At 46.5% G+C, this 15,130-nt stretch overlaps 1 protein-coding gene across 1 annotated transcript in view; it reads left to right on the forward strand.

Annotated features, from left to right (window-relative positions):
- Positions 1–15,130, forward strand: part of LOC118212501 (astrotactin-2) — a 382,570-nt gene that overhangs the window by 96,540 nt on the left and 270,900 nt on the right. Inside the window, exon 3 of the mRNA XM_035390420.1 lies at positions 6,531–6,939. Coding sequence (XP_035246311.1) covers positions 6,531–6,939 — 409 coding nt within the window. The remainder of the gene's footprint in view (positions 1–6,530; positions 6,940–15,130) is intronic.

Consider the following 15,130-nt stretch of genomic DNA (forward strand, 5'->3'; position numbering starts at 1 on the left):
CGACGGACGATAGAGTCGATTCGCCCGATCGCGTGTCGGTAAGAAACGACCGCGCGCGCGTCTGGGATTGCTCTGGTCATGGAGAGGATTCACGCCGCCCTCTCGGCAAACGCACAAGTTGTATTTTTGGCGATTTTGAGAAGCGGTGTGCTCTCTTGCTTCGGGTGAAGTAACAGCGAATCCCCCGTTCGTGTCACAGTGTATTTTCGTCATCGTAGTTAGCGAACGATGAATGTTTCAAACCAATCCACACTAGCGTAAATCATTTCCAGTGAATTTTAAACTCGAGCTCTCTGGTTATTTGCCCTCAACTGCAACTGTCAACTGCACCTCTTTATCCACTTATTTAATATTATATCTGCTGTATTTTCCTCTGTTTGTGAAGCACTTCATGGTGCCATGTGCTTGCGTTAGAGTAGTAGTATAAAATTCCTTTGGTCGCTGTGTCCGTGTATATCAGTAAAACACGGCAGTAAACCCATGGCGGTTAAGGGAACCGTCCCTGGCTTGGCCGTCCTGCCCTGAACCTTGCTGTGCTTCGAGTTGCACGTTATTTTTGTTTGTTTATGTATCGACTAATTAATTAATCCCGTTATGGCATGTGTACTCTTGCATTTATCTCCACCTGCAATCTAGCCTATGTGAGTTTTTTTGTGTAATTATATTTTAAAAATGTTTTCTGATGCATTTTTTTTTTTGTATTAAATGCACATTGTAGCCCCTTAGCCTTGTCTTCTTTTTTAAAAATAAAAGAACTGCATGAACAGCAAGAGGTGAATAAGAACACAATCAAAGAAAGGAAGGAACTGAAATATCCTATGAAGCCAGATCACTGATACCATTTAAAAAAGCACAATACAATGAGCAATACTTATTATTAATATTATTGGCTTTGTTGTTGTTATTTTTATTATTGTTGTTTTTGGTGGTGGTGTTGTTGATCTTAGTGTTGTGGTTCTGTTGTTGTTGTAGTTGTTCTTGGTGTTGTTGTTGTTGTTATGGTGGTGGTAGTGCTGTTGTTGTTGGTGTGGTGTTGTTGTTGTTGTTGTTAGTGTTGTATTGATGGTGGTGTTGTTGTTGTTATTAGTGCTGTGGTGGTGTTGTTGCTGTTGTTGTTAGTGTTGTGGTGGTGTTGTTCTGTAGTGTTGTGATGGTGTTGTGGTGGTGGTGTTGTTGGTAGTGTTGTGGTGGTGTTGTTGCTGTTGTTGTTATTAGTGTTGTGATGGTGTTGTTGTTAGCGTTGTATTGGTGGTGGTGTTGTTGTTGTTAGTGTTGTGGTAGTGTTGTTGGTGTTGTTGGTGTTGTGGTGGTGTTGTTGGTAGTGTTGTGATGGTGTTGTGGTGGTGGTGTTGCTGTTGTTGGTGTTGTGGTGGTGTTGTTGGTAGTGTTGTGATGGTGTTGTGGTGGTGGTGTTGTTGGTAGTGTTGTTGGTGTTGTGTTGTTGGTGTTGTTGTTAGTGTTGTTGGTGTTGTTTTGTTGGTGTTGTTGTTAGTGTTGTTATGGTGTTGTTGTTGCTGTTGTTAGTGTTGTGGTGGTGTTGTTGTTGGTGTTGTTGTGGTGTTGTTGGTGTTGTGGTGGTGGTGTTGTTGGTGTTGTGGTGGTGGTGTTGTTGGTGTTGTGGTGGTGGTGTTGTTGGTAGTGTTGTTGGTGTTGTGGTGGTGTTGTTGTTGGTGTTGTGATGGTGTTGTTGGTGTTGTGGTGGTGGTTGCAGTCTAACCAGATTAATGCTCGTAGCATGACTGAGTCTCTGGCCCATATGTGCTGCTGGATTGGGTTCCTGCCTGTGTGGAGGAACTCCCTGTTGAGAGTGCCTGAGCCAGTGACAGGTTTTTAATTTGGCGTCAGTTTTAGGGGAAGAGGTGTCAGCTGCTTTGACACAAGGTGTGAGTGCTCCCCTCTGGGATCAGGACAGAGAGCCATGGCCACTTAAACCCCCCCCCCCCCCCCCCCCCCGCACCCCCCACCCCACAATCCTCTGCTTCCAACCCCCACAGTAGATTTCACATTTCCCCAGTGTCCTTGGCCGTATCGATGAGACCTTTCACGGCTCCACTCTTAGCCAGAGAATATACACAGCTTTGTGTGTGTGAGTGTATGTGTGAGTGCATATGTGTATGTGTGTGTGTGTGTGTGTGTGTGTGTTTGTGTGCCTGCATGTGTGTGTGTGTGGTGTGTGTGTGCATGCATGTGTATGCATGTGCGTGTGTGTGTGCTCGCGTGCATTTGTGTGTTTGTGTATGTCTGTGTTTGTGTGTGTTTGTGTGTGTGTTTTTCTGACAGTATGCATGTGCACATAAATATTTTGCGTCTGCGTAATTACACGTATGTGTGTGTGTGTGTGTGTGTGCCTGCATGTGTGTGTGTGTTTGTGTTTGTGCGTGCGTGTGTGTGTGTGTACTTGTTTGCACATGTGCCAGTGAGCCCGCTGTCACATGCACGCTGAACAAATGGACCTTTTAACGGAATTCGCCGAGCCTCCCGCCAATCAGGAAGTGCCCCTCCAGTGCCCAGATGGCATCAGCAGAAGGGAGCAGGTGTGGGCAGGGCTTCACCACAGGTCCCCTCCCCCCATTTTATCCTGCAGTTTTTCTTTAGGGCTCCTGCGTTATGGCACTGATGCAGAAGCAGGGGATCTTAAATGGTTTTCCTCCGCAGAATTCGCCCAGGGTGAATAGATTACACAGTGTTCGAGCGTGACGCTCATTTCTATAGTCGTATGTTGGAGGACGGAGTGTAGCACAGTGGGTAAGGAACTGGACTTGTAACCGAAAGGTCGCAGGTTCGATTCCCGGGTAAGGACACTGCTGTTGTACCCTTGAGCAAGGTACTTAACCGAAATTGCTTCAGTATATATCCAGCTGTATAAATGGATACAATGTAAAAAAAAAAAAAAAAAAATGCTATGTAAAAGTTGTGTAAGTCGCTCTGGATAAGAGCGTTTGCTAAATGCCTGTAATGTAATGAGTCCATAAGTAAAAAAACAGACTCATTTCATTGCACTTTTGTATTATTATATTTTATAAAATAATCAGATTTCAGCTTCTCTCCTACAAGTTGCACTCTTTAACTATACTTTTGTGAGAACAAAGTTGGGAGAGAAAAGATTATATTTAGGGTTGGGGTTAGTTTTATGGTTAATGCTGGGGTTCGTGTTAGGGCCTGGGGCTGGTGTTAGGGTTATGTAGAGGAAAAATATCAACTTTGAGATAAAAACACTGTCTTGGCACAGGCCTATCCGGTTTCTGTTTAAGGTTAGGGTGTGGGGCCTGGTGTCCAAACCCTCCACTTTCTGTGGGCCCTGGTGTCCTAACCCTCCACTTCCTGTTGTGCCTGGTGTCCACACCCTCCACGCTCTGTGGGGCCTGGTGTCCAAACCCTCCACTTCCTGTTGCGCCTGGTGTCCACACCCTCCACGCTCTGTGGGGCCTGGTGTCCAAACCCTCCACTTCCTGTTGCGCCTGGTGTCCACACCCTCCACGCTCTGTGGGGCCTGGTGTCCAAACCCTCCACTTCCTGTTGCGCCTGGTGTCCACACCCTCCACGCTCTGTGGGGCCTGGTGTCCAAACCCTCCACTTCCTGTTGCGCCTGGTGTCCACACCCTCCACGCTCTGTGGGGCCTGGTGTCCAAACCCTCCACTTCCTGTTGCGCCTGGTGTCCTAGCCCTCCACTTCCTGTTGCGCCTGGTGTCCTAGCCCTCCACTTCCTGTCAGGCGATGCGTGGATTAAACAGATGGCTGGTCGTCTCTGAGCCAGGAAGAGGATAAGCACCCGCGTTTACATTAAGACTCCAGCCTCGTGTAGCAGAATCAAGTCCCACCGCACCGCACCACACCGGCGGGAACAGTGTGACGAACGCGCGCATAATTCCACCACGGGGTTAATCTGCATAATGCAATTTGCGAGTTTAGCGAAGGTTTATTTCTCTGATTGGGCGGCAGGTTCGGGTGTTTAGAAATAACTCACGCGCATAGCTGGAGTTTTTTTATTTTTCAAAAAAAAAAAAACAGAAATGTATTTAATCAAGTTAAGAAAGTAGCTTAAGGGGAGAATTATGGCCTCGGGAAGCAGACGTACACTCTTTTGATTACCGATGCAGTTTCCCCCAGCCTCTCTCCTCCTCTCCGCTCCGCTCCCCTCCCTCCACGCGAGCTTGTTTGAAGCTCGTTGCTGTGATCCTTCCGCGTGTTGGGTAAACAGGCACATTTAATTGTGTTTGATTTTGTTGCGGTGGAACGGGTAATGAGCGAATGCTGTCTCTGCAGAGACGGGGGGGGGGGAAATAAATAAATAAAAAAAACTCATCGAAAATCTCGGAGACGCGCCCGCGTGTTCGAAAACGCCGCGGGAGGGACGCCTCAGACCATTACGCCTGAAAAATAAACCGCACGGCGGTTTCTGATCACTAATCACATTCCTCTGGTAACCGATAATAATTTTTTTAAAAAGCAATTCCGCGCAATTGCATTATGTGGGCAGGCTGGATGCATGGATTCAGCTCGATTTTTTATTTACTTTTATAGAACTGCGAATCTTATTTTCACAAAGCTGGTTGCTGGTTCCCAAGCCCCCCCCCCCCTCCCCATCCCACCACCCCCCCCCCCCCCCCCCGCAATCCCCCATCCCCCCTCCCCCCTTTTCATTTCCATCTTTTTATTTCACTTCAAGAAAAGTTTTAGCATATTTCAGCTTCTCTGTTTTTTATTATTTATTTGCAGTTTGAGATTAATGAACACATTTCCCTGACTGTACTCCGCCTGCCTGAAGTGCCTGGCCCTCAGGTTTGATTTATGAGCGCTCAGACGAGCCCACACCGTAACCAGGAAGGGCTTTGTTTTTTCCTTTAAGAAGATGGAATTTTTAAAAAATCCGTGATTAATAACTCCGCCGTCTCGTAAGTACGATCCCGGCTCGGGGAGGGACACGACGAGACTGTTAAAAGGCAGCGTTCGTGAACCGCGGGTTCTTTTCAACATGCGGCAAACGATTAAAAGGCTTTTGAGACCTTCCGGACGGGACGTCCAGTGACGCTTGTGCCGAGAGAGGCTCAGCTGAGCTTTCGAGTTTGGGACGCGCGCCGAAGTTCTTAAAACGCCGGGGTTCTGCGATCGGAGGATTGTCGTTTCTCTCAAGGTTCAGTGCGAGCACCTCTTTGATGAGTCCCGGGTGAGATGAAGTGCACTGATCTCCAATACAGAGCGAGGTCTCTGAATTTCTGCTGATTGAAAAAAATGCTCTGAGTAATTCACCCTTTTTCTCGTCTGATTTTTTTTTTTTTGTGGAGCATTGGCTCTATTCATATCCATGATGCAGACAATTAATTCTAAAAGTTATGAACTAATATGACAACAATGCAGTAAATTAACTATTTATATATTACGTATCTGAAACTTTCAGAAAAAAAACGTACCTTTTTCATTTTTGCTATTTTTTTTCTTGTATGTCTTGATGGTATGTGCATCTCATTAACAGAAAAAACTGATCTTTCTTGGCGGTGTAGCATAGTGGGTACGGAACAGGGCTTGTAACCAAAAGGTTGCAGGTTCTATTCCCAGGTTGCTCACTACCGTTGTATCCTTGAGTAAACGTTCTAAGTTGGGTTGCTTTAGTATACTGTACATATGGCTCTATAAATGGACACTATGTAAGAATGCCTCATATGTGTCTCATAAGCATGTCATATGTGTCTCATAAACATCTCATATGTGTCTCATATGTCTCTTATAAGCATCTCATAAGTGTCTCATAAGTGCCTCATTTGTCTCATAAGCATCTCATATGTGTCTCATAAACATCTCATATGTGTCTCATAAGCATCTCATATGTGTCTCATAAACATCTCATATGTGTCTCATAAGCATCTCATATGTGTCTCATAAACATCTCATATGTGTCTCATAAGCATCTCATATGTGTCTCATGAACATATCATATGTGTCTCATAAACATCTCATATGTGTCTCATAAGCATCTCATAAGTGTTTCATAAGCATCTCATATGTGTCTCATATGTGTCTCATAAGCATCTCATAAGCATCTCATATGTGTCTCATATGAGTATATGTGTCTCATAAGCATCTCATATGTGTCTCATAAACATTTCATATGTGTCTCATAAGCATCTCATATGTGTCTCATAAACATCTCATATGTATCTCATAAACATCTCATATGTGTCTCATAAGCATCTCATGTGTTTCATAAGCATCTCATATGTGTCTCATATGTGTCTCATAAGTGTCTCAGAAGCGTCACAGAAGTGTCTCGTGTGTCTCACAAGTGTCTAATAAGCATCTCATAAGTGTCTCATAAGTGTCTCATAAGCATCTCATATGTGTCTCATAAGCGTCTCAGAAGCGTCTCGTGTGTCTCATAAGTGTCTAATAAGCATCTCATAAGTGTCTCATAAGTGTCTCATATGTGTCTCATGCGCGTCTCATAAGCGTCTCATAAGCGTCTCATATGTGTTTCATAAGCGTCTCATAAGCGTCTCATAAGTGTCTCATACGCGTCTCGCTGTGCTTTTCCCAGGGAGGCCTGATCGCCCTGCTGCTGCTGATCCTGCTCTTCACCCTGGTGGTGTACACGCGCCAGCGCTGGTGCAAGCGGCGCCGCGTGCCGCAGAAGAGCGCCAGCACCGAGGCCACGCACGAGATCCACTACATCCCGTCCGTGCTGCTGGGCCCGCAGGCGCGCGACAGCTTCCGGGGCCCGCGCCTGCCCCAGCACGGGTCCGTCATCGGCATGCCCATCCGCGAGACGCCCATCCTGGACGACTACGACTACGACGGCGACGAGGACGACGAGCGCCCGGGCGACCCGGAGGCGCGGGCGGGGGGGGACTGCCCCAGCGAGGAGGACGCCTGCAGCCAGCTCACGCACGCCGCGGACAGCCTGGGCCGGGGAGACGAGCACCAGGGCTACAGCCTGAGCAGGAGGGGTGAGTCGCTCCCGCCTGCTGTCCGTCTTCTCGCGTTCGGCCAATCCAGTCGGGAGGGGGGTGGGGCCAGCCCATTGGCCCTGCCCCCTAGTGTGGCTTTATTTTTCAATAATGGTAAAATTCTGAAACCTGAACAAAATTGCATTTACATGATACATGTCGATATAGTTGATTGTAGTAATTAGTATCAATTAGTATCAAATAATATAATTAGTATTAATTGCAGTTATTAGCCACATCCCCCTCAGTAGCTCAATAGTCAGGGGCCAATGAAAATTTGCACATTTTAGAGGAGGTTGAGTTTTCAACCGATGTGTTATTATAAAATATATTATAATGTATTGTATAACACATGAAAATATTGCTTTGTTCATTAATAGTGCTAGAAACAATTTTGGGTTTGCTGGGTAATCGGAAGATGCTCGATAATCCGCTGCTCCCCAGTCTATAGTCTGTCACTGATAACGCAGATTTTTTGACATGGAAGAAATCCAATCCCGACGCTCTATCCCCAAACCATCAATCCCCAGCCATCCATCCCTAGCCATCTATCCCCAGTCCTTCATGCCCTGCATCCATCCCTAGCTAGGCCCCTGAAGTAGACACATATATTTTTGTGCCTGCAACAGTTCTCGGTCAGTTGCTTTCAGCCTCTCTGAAACGGACACGCATGAATTCATCCTTCCTGACATTTCAATTTACAGTTTTTAATGTGCTTGTTTTTTTCACGAACAAAGTAGACTGTTGTTGTTTTTCAGCATTATTCGGTTTTCTTTGTTTCTCAACTTTATGTAGTTTTCCCATAAAATACCGAAGCACCTTTGTAATTCCCAATTTTGCAGTCTACTTCTGCTCAGTGTTTTATAAATATATTACACACACACACACACTACATGTGGCCATGTACTGCATATAATGAGCTGTATAACGTTTGGGACAGAGACATTTTTTTCTTGATTTGGCTCTATACTCCACAATTTTATATTTGTAACTAAACTATTCACATGTGGCTAAAGTGCACATTCTCAGCTTAGATTTAAAGCTATTTTAATACACATTCACCATGTAGAAATTAGAGCTATTTTATGCATAGTCCCCCCTGCACCCCCCCCCCCCCCCCCATTTCAGGGTAGCGTATTGTTGGGAACGTGCTGATGTTTTGTAAATGAAAGTAGTCATCTTTAGATTTTTGTCGCTTATCCTTTGAATGCCAGTCACTGCTTGAAGTCTGTGGCCCATAGACGTCACCAGGTGCTGAGTATCTTCTCTGGTGATGCTCTGCCAGGCCTGTACTGCAGCCATCTTCAGCTCCTGCTTGTTTAAGGGACTGGTTGCCTTACGTTTTCTCTTCAGCACGAGGAACTCATGTTCAGTTGGATTGAGATGGGGCGAAAGAATGGCTAAGCCATTCAATCATTTTCCAGTTTTTGGCTTTGATGAACTCCTTTGTTACTTTAGCAGTATGTTTGGGATCATTGTATTGCTGTAGGTGTAAGTGCCGTCCAATGAGTTAGGAGGTATTTGCTTGAACTTGAGCAGATAAGATGCTTCTGTATACTTCAGAATGCATTCTGGTGCTGCTGTCAGCAGTTACATCATCAATGAAGACAAGTTAGCCAGTACCTGTGGCAGCCATACATGTCCAAAACATGACATCTCCACCATCATGTTTCACAGATGAGGGGGGTGCTTTGGATCTTGGGCAGTTCCTTTTGACCTCCATACACTTGCCATCTCTCTGATACAAGTGAATCTTGGCCTCATCTTTCCACAAGACCTTTTTTCAGAACTCCAGGCTTTTTTTTAGGTACGTCTTAGCAAACTGTTACCAGGCCATCCTGTTTTTTGTGGCCAAATAGTGGTTTGCATCTGGCAGTGTGGCCTCTGTAGTCCTGTTTCTGAAGTCTTCTGCAGACAGTAGTCACTGACACATCCACACCTGCTTCCTGAAGTGTTTCTGATCTGTTGGACAGGTGTTTGTTTTTCTTCATTATGGTGATAATTTTTCAGTCATCAACTGTAGAGGTCTCCCTTTGATTTTGGGAAACCTAAGGATTGGCCCATGTCTCTGACTGTTTTTTTTTCTTATTTCCCAGCCTCATAATGGCTTCCTTGACTTTCACTGGCACAACTGGTCCTTATGTTGACAAACACTCCAAAGGCAATCAAAAGCCTTGCATCAAGACTAGATACTGAAAGTTCTCTTATACCTGCACCAAGAAAGCAATTAAAGACACCTGACTAATCAGAAACACCTGTGAAGCCATTTGTTCCTAAAAATTATGGTTCTGCGAAATGGGGAAATGGGGGGGGGGGGGGACATGTATAAAAAGTACTGTAATTTCTACATTTGGTGAAACCCAAATGTATACCCTTAATGAAAGCAGAGAATGTGCACTTTAACCACATGTGAATTGTTTGATTGCAAATCTAAAATTGTGGACTGCAGTCCCAAATCAAGAAAAAAATACCGTTTGGCTTTTTTCCCCCATATAAACATATTTTTTTCTTGCTGGAGAACAGAAAACCGACAGCCTTGCGGTTCAGGCCTCGTCACCGCAGATGGAAGACCGTCACCCAAACGGTAAAACGAAGTCACGACGTTATCTTCAGAGCCGGGGTTAAAAGCCTTTTTCCTCCGCACGGAGGCCGCGTGGCTGTCGCGGCCCGGGCGGAAAGAGCCGCCGTTTAACAGCCGCTTAACTGAGACATCGATCCGCCCGCTCGCTAACGATGGCGGATGACCCCAGGCCGCCCTCGGAAATCCGTCCGCCGGCGCCGCGGCGCTGATTTTGATCTTACGCGGGGTGTAGCCGCGCATGCCGGTTGGCCGTTCGCTAATGGCGGCCAGGCTCGATGCATTGATTTCCTCCGGTCCTTAGTTAACGCGATGAGGACCGTGACCCGGGCTCCACTTAGGCTCACGCGATGCTAGAATGAGACCCTATTAAGCGCGGGAAAGACTTGATGTGTATTATAGTTAAAGGGCTCTTTAAATTCCCCTCTTAATTTTCTCTCATTGATTGGAGGTGATGGAGAGGTCATTTGAACACCTCTGTGCTGGAAGCAACACGTGTAGATTGCTCCCCTGAGGAGGAATAGCTGTGAGTATTCCGGTGAAACAGCGGGATAGCGGTTAGCATCGTTTCCTTCATCGTTGCTGGGTTATGTTTCCTGGTTGTTCATTCGTTGTACCGAATTGCTTACCCATCGTGTCTCACCTTCAATCCCGCGCACAAATCTCGGAAGGAAGATTGTAATTATCTGGGGACAGGATACCCACTTGTCACCGATGCGTTTACATCCTTGGGTTTACCTTCTCGAAGATATGAATAATTTAGACGGATGGGACAACGTGTCCAGCGAATAATGTGGCAAATTTGTTTCGCTAGTTGGCTTTTCTCTCTGTGTGGTGGGTGGGGGGGAAGGCTGGGGGGTGCCACAGATCCTCTGACGCAGGAGGGAAAATGTGTTACTCTCGTGATGTGGCTTTGGTTAGTGACAGTCACGCAAACAAGCTCAACGTGATTAGTCAATGTTATAGCGGCTCCAGAAATGAATTAAAAGAGGATTAAATTATTTTTCCGAAGAGCTAATGAAGGAATCACAGGCAGTCTTGCTCTGAAGTGCCACAATCCCACAGATATTTCTCAAAAAAAAAAAAAAATTTAATCTGTCTTTGTGGCGAAATGTGAAGTGCCTTGAGTATGTGGTCATTTCCATTTAGCAGGATCGCTTAGTCTCAAATAGACTCCAAACCAGGGGCACAGCCAGGAACTGAACTCTGGGAGTTCATATTCTGTGTGAATGACTGCTTTCCCTGGCTTCTGATGATGATCTGTGTATTCAGATTTTGTTTGGGGGGGGGGGGGGGTGGGTGGGGGGTCAGGTTCTTAGTGATCTGCTTCCACATGCTTTATGTGCATCGCTAGCATTTTGGGGGGAGAGAGATTGCGGCGTCAGCGTAAATATTTTAGCTCATCACAACCGCTATTCATCGGAAAATAAGAACACGGGAATATTTTAAGAGGATAAGGGGCCATTTAAGGCTCACTATTGATCTTCGACGTGTCAAAAGCTCGTGTGACTGTAGATTGCAGTTGGGGTTGGAGCACGATTGCCCCGGAGGGAGGTGTGGGGGGGTTGGGGTGGGGTGGTGGCGGGTGAATACAGTTGGCGGGATTCAGAGTAATGACTCTGCAGCTCAGCTGACTGGGCTGTGCAAATAAACAGAGCGGCGGTTGGCAGGGTGCACTTTGGAGGACGCTAGCGCTAACGCTAACGCTAGAGCCGCGGAGCCGCTGACCGACCGAGCAGCCGTTCTCTCCTTCGGTAGGAAGTACGGGACTTCAATACTTTTAGTCCGAAAAATAAACACGAGAGGATGAAAGGGGTTTACCAAAAAAAAGAGAAAAGGCAGAACTTTTGAAGGCAGTGGCTGCCGTGCTTTTGGCCTTTTTTCTTACGGCTTTCTTTCATCCTTCCGGAGGAATAATGCCGTCGGTTCTGCCTCCCCAGCGGTGAGCGTGTGAGTCAGAGACGCTTCGGACAGGGTGCGGCGAACGAAACGAATCTGCTTCACAATGAAATGGCCGCAGGAAGCTCGGTTCCCCTCAGACTCCCTGTCAGGAGAGACGGGAGCGGGAAGAAAGGCTTCTGTTGTGAAGTTCCCCCCTGATGCTAGTCACTTCCTGTGGGCCCAAACCAGGCTGCGCTATTGAAGCTCACTTCCTGGTCTTGTTGAGAGACGTTGTTCACTAGCGCCACTGCAGGTGGCTCCAGTGCAGGTGTTTCAGCCACCCGTTTTAACGTAAGTCAATGGCAACAATACAGTCAAAATACAAAGTCAGTTATTTTTTTCCACAAGAAAAAGTAAATGGTAATTGGACTGCATTTATATAGCACTTTTGTCCAAAGTGCTTTACAATTGATGCCTCTCATTCACCCATTCACCCACCAACGGTGAAAGGCTACCATGCAAGGTACCAATCAGCTCGTTGGGAGCAATTAGGGGTTAGGGGTGTCTTTCTCAGGGACCCTTCGACACGCCCCAGGGCGGGGGATCGAACCGGCAACCCCCCGACTGCCAGACAACAGCTCTTACCTCCTGAGCTATGTCGAAACAGGTGTTCTTTTTCTACGTCCAATGTCTCCCCATATGCCAATTTTATTTTTTGTGCTATTTGAAGTTATTGTGCTATTTGGACGGTAATATTTTGCTGACGAATCAGGGACAGTTTGCGTCACAAACCGAGTCACTGTGCCCCACGCGCTTAGTGGACGACTGGACTTCAGATCCCCTACTGCGCAGTCTCTGGCTCCAATTTGCACAACATGGCGGCGCCCACGAAACTACACTTCCCAGACTTCAAAAACGCTTTTCACCAAGCCCAAGGAGAGTCGACGGGCGACGTCACAGTGACTTTGTCCGTATTTTTCTACAGTCTATACTCGGAACACAGTGACGTATTCCCAAGAATACAGACCCGAGGGCCAGAACATAATTTCCATCACATTTCTCCTGAGAGTGCATGATATTGCACTCCACTAACTCAGTTCTGCAGAAACACAAGTGTAAAAACAAGCTGTTCAGCTGGTCAGGGTCTGCAGTTCGCATGTCTTTAAAGTGGTCTAGAATGTTCTATTTCAGACCGCTTTTAAACTTAACTAAGCTTTCCTGCTGTGAGCCAGGTAGAAATGTACTGTAATTGCAATAAGTGCAAGCTAATTGTATGTGAAATGACTTTTGGTTTTTTATATAAAGAAAGTAAACAAGAACTTCCACATGGCATATCAATTGATTATAATCCATATAAACCACCTGTTACGATTAAGTAGAATGATGTTGCTATAAACAATATATCTGTCATAATTTTTTTCAGTAAACATCCTGCCATTAAATGAGATGGTATGTAAATAACAAGCCTTATGTGTGGAATTTCCCTTGGGCAAAAAAACAGTTGAATTCAGCAAAATTTGTTTAAATAAATTAACCCCCCCCCCCCCCCCTTGTGTCTCTTGCTAGACAGCAGGTAGGCTTGCGTTGGAATCATATTTGTCCAAAATTGCATTATGGGAGAAGCAGAGAGCTGGGAAAGATGGCGGACCGAAGCAGGACAGGTGGCAGGCGGGAGGATCAGTGGTCTTAGTGGAGCGTCCGGTCTCACTCCGGTCGACCTATCAGACGCGCAGTTTGGACCTACCCGGACACGCAGTTGTGCAGACCGTCTGCACGTGCACCTTGCTGACTGAGCGAACACGTTTCCGCTCAATAAAAAAGAGCAAGCTCCGGTCACAGTGAGTTCGGGGGGGGGGAGGGGGGGGCGGGTGACTGAAATAGATTTTTAAAATACGAAAGAATGACGATACAATATTTGCGAAGACAGACGGTTGGATTTTGGTTAGCTTTGACCCAGGTTCCAGAATACAGAGAGAGTGTATGTTACGAAAAGACAAGAGGGCAGAATAAGGCTGTTTGGAGGGAGCTGGGAGACAGAGGTGTGTGTGTGTCTGCCTGTCTGTCTGTCTGTGTGTGTGCGTGTGGGCGTGCGTAAAATACAACAATCATGAAAATGATTAGTCCGATTGTTCCTGCTGGGCTCAGCACATTGCTACCGATGCACATTTGTCTCCCATCAGGGCTGCCCTCCCACACAAGTGCAGAGTCGGCATTAATGTCCGGGACGTCCGCGGGAACATTCTGATTCTCTGTCTGCGGTCGGTTGGCTCTCCCCGGATTATTCCGTGTCTCACACCGAGAGCACACTTCACAAAACCGGAGTCCATCCATACATCACTCCTTAAAACCTTTCCGGGGTGGGTTTTATGGGAATGATAAACTCCGGCGAAGCCGTTCGGTTGGAGATACATTTCAGAGGCATTTACGGGCGAGTCTTAGGGGACATCAGATCGGCGTGTGCACGCATTACATCAATCCCACGCTCCGATTAGACTGCGTTTCCGAGCGGAATTGTAAAATGCTCACGGTCCGAGAATGCATCAAAGGCATATTATTTTGTCTATTAAATTGAAATGGACTCCGATTTAGAGTGTTTTCTGTTGTTTACAGTTACAGCCTTAATAGCTGAAGCCTTTGGAGGGAAGTAGGCCTACCTTGCGCACACCAGTAGCCTATTGTTTGCACAGGGATTACTGGCAAAAGTCAAAACCCTGATATATCTCAGTATGCCAACTACATCCTCTAACAGTGACACAGTAAAGTAATTGAGCAGCGACAGTCAAACATTAACATACAACGGATTATTCGGCACCGGGAAATCAATTTGGCGAATGCAGTGCATTTGTGTGTGCCATGTGAGAGCGTGATTGAGAGAGGAAGGTGGGAGATGGGTGAGCAAGTCAATCATTATTAAAACATAATATCACTTTTCTCCACGTCATTGTTTTTGCAGACTATTTAAATCCAGAATATTAGCATAACCCCTCTTTCTCTTTCGCTCTTGAACGCATGTTCCCCGTTTCCCCTTAATTTCGGGCAGGAAGCTAACAGATGTTTACATCCAGGCCTTTTTTGGCGTCCGCGAAAAGCGCCTCCTTCGTATTCGCACGTCGGTCCTTCCAGAACGCGTTTCGTTCGCCGTCGACCGGCGCTATCCCTTCCTTTAGCGACAGCAAATTGCGGCATTAAATAAAACCAGGACAGTATTTCGCTCTTAATTTAGAGTCCAGCCCATAATTTCGCTCGCGATCGTTAACATTTACGGCGCTCTGACGGTAGCGTCCTGCGATGTTCGGAGCGCGGTAAAGCGAGATGAAAGTTTTATGGTGAGAGGGGGTCGTTTCGTCCTCTCCGGGTTCGGGCTTTCTTGCTCGTAATCTACAGCGAATCCATCACCGCGTCGAGCCCGGTGTGAAGACTCCGGGGGACCTCCTGCCTCCCCGCTACAAATCACCGTGAGCGAATTCCATTCCGTTTATTAATAATTCAGTCTGGGGAAATATTTCCTATCGTCGGTGTAAAACTTTCGCTTAGTTCCTGTCTGCGCCCTTGGGTGCTGTTGACAGAAGGCGGAGACCTTGAAGCGGATTCGCTGGAGAACCTTCCTGAATAAAAAAAACCTCCTTTGTCAGCTTAAAGACTTCAGTCAAATCGTAATCACAGAGAGAACGCGGGAATTAAACTTGATGAAGTCAGGCTTGCGTCAAATACGCATTTGATACGCGATAGACA

Source organism: Anguilla anguilla, chromosome 14 (genome assembly GCF_013347855.1).
Source record: "Anguilla anguilla isolate fAngAng1 chromosome 14, fAngAng1.pri, whole genome shotgun sequence".
Taxonomy (NCBI): Eukaryota; Metazoa; Chordata; class Actinopteri; order Anguilliformes; family Anguillidae; genus Anguilla; species Anguilla anguilla.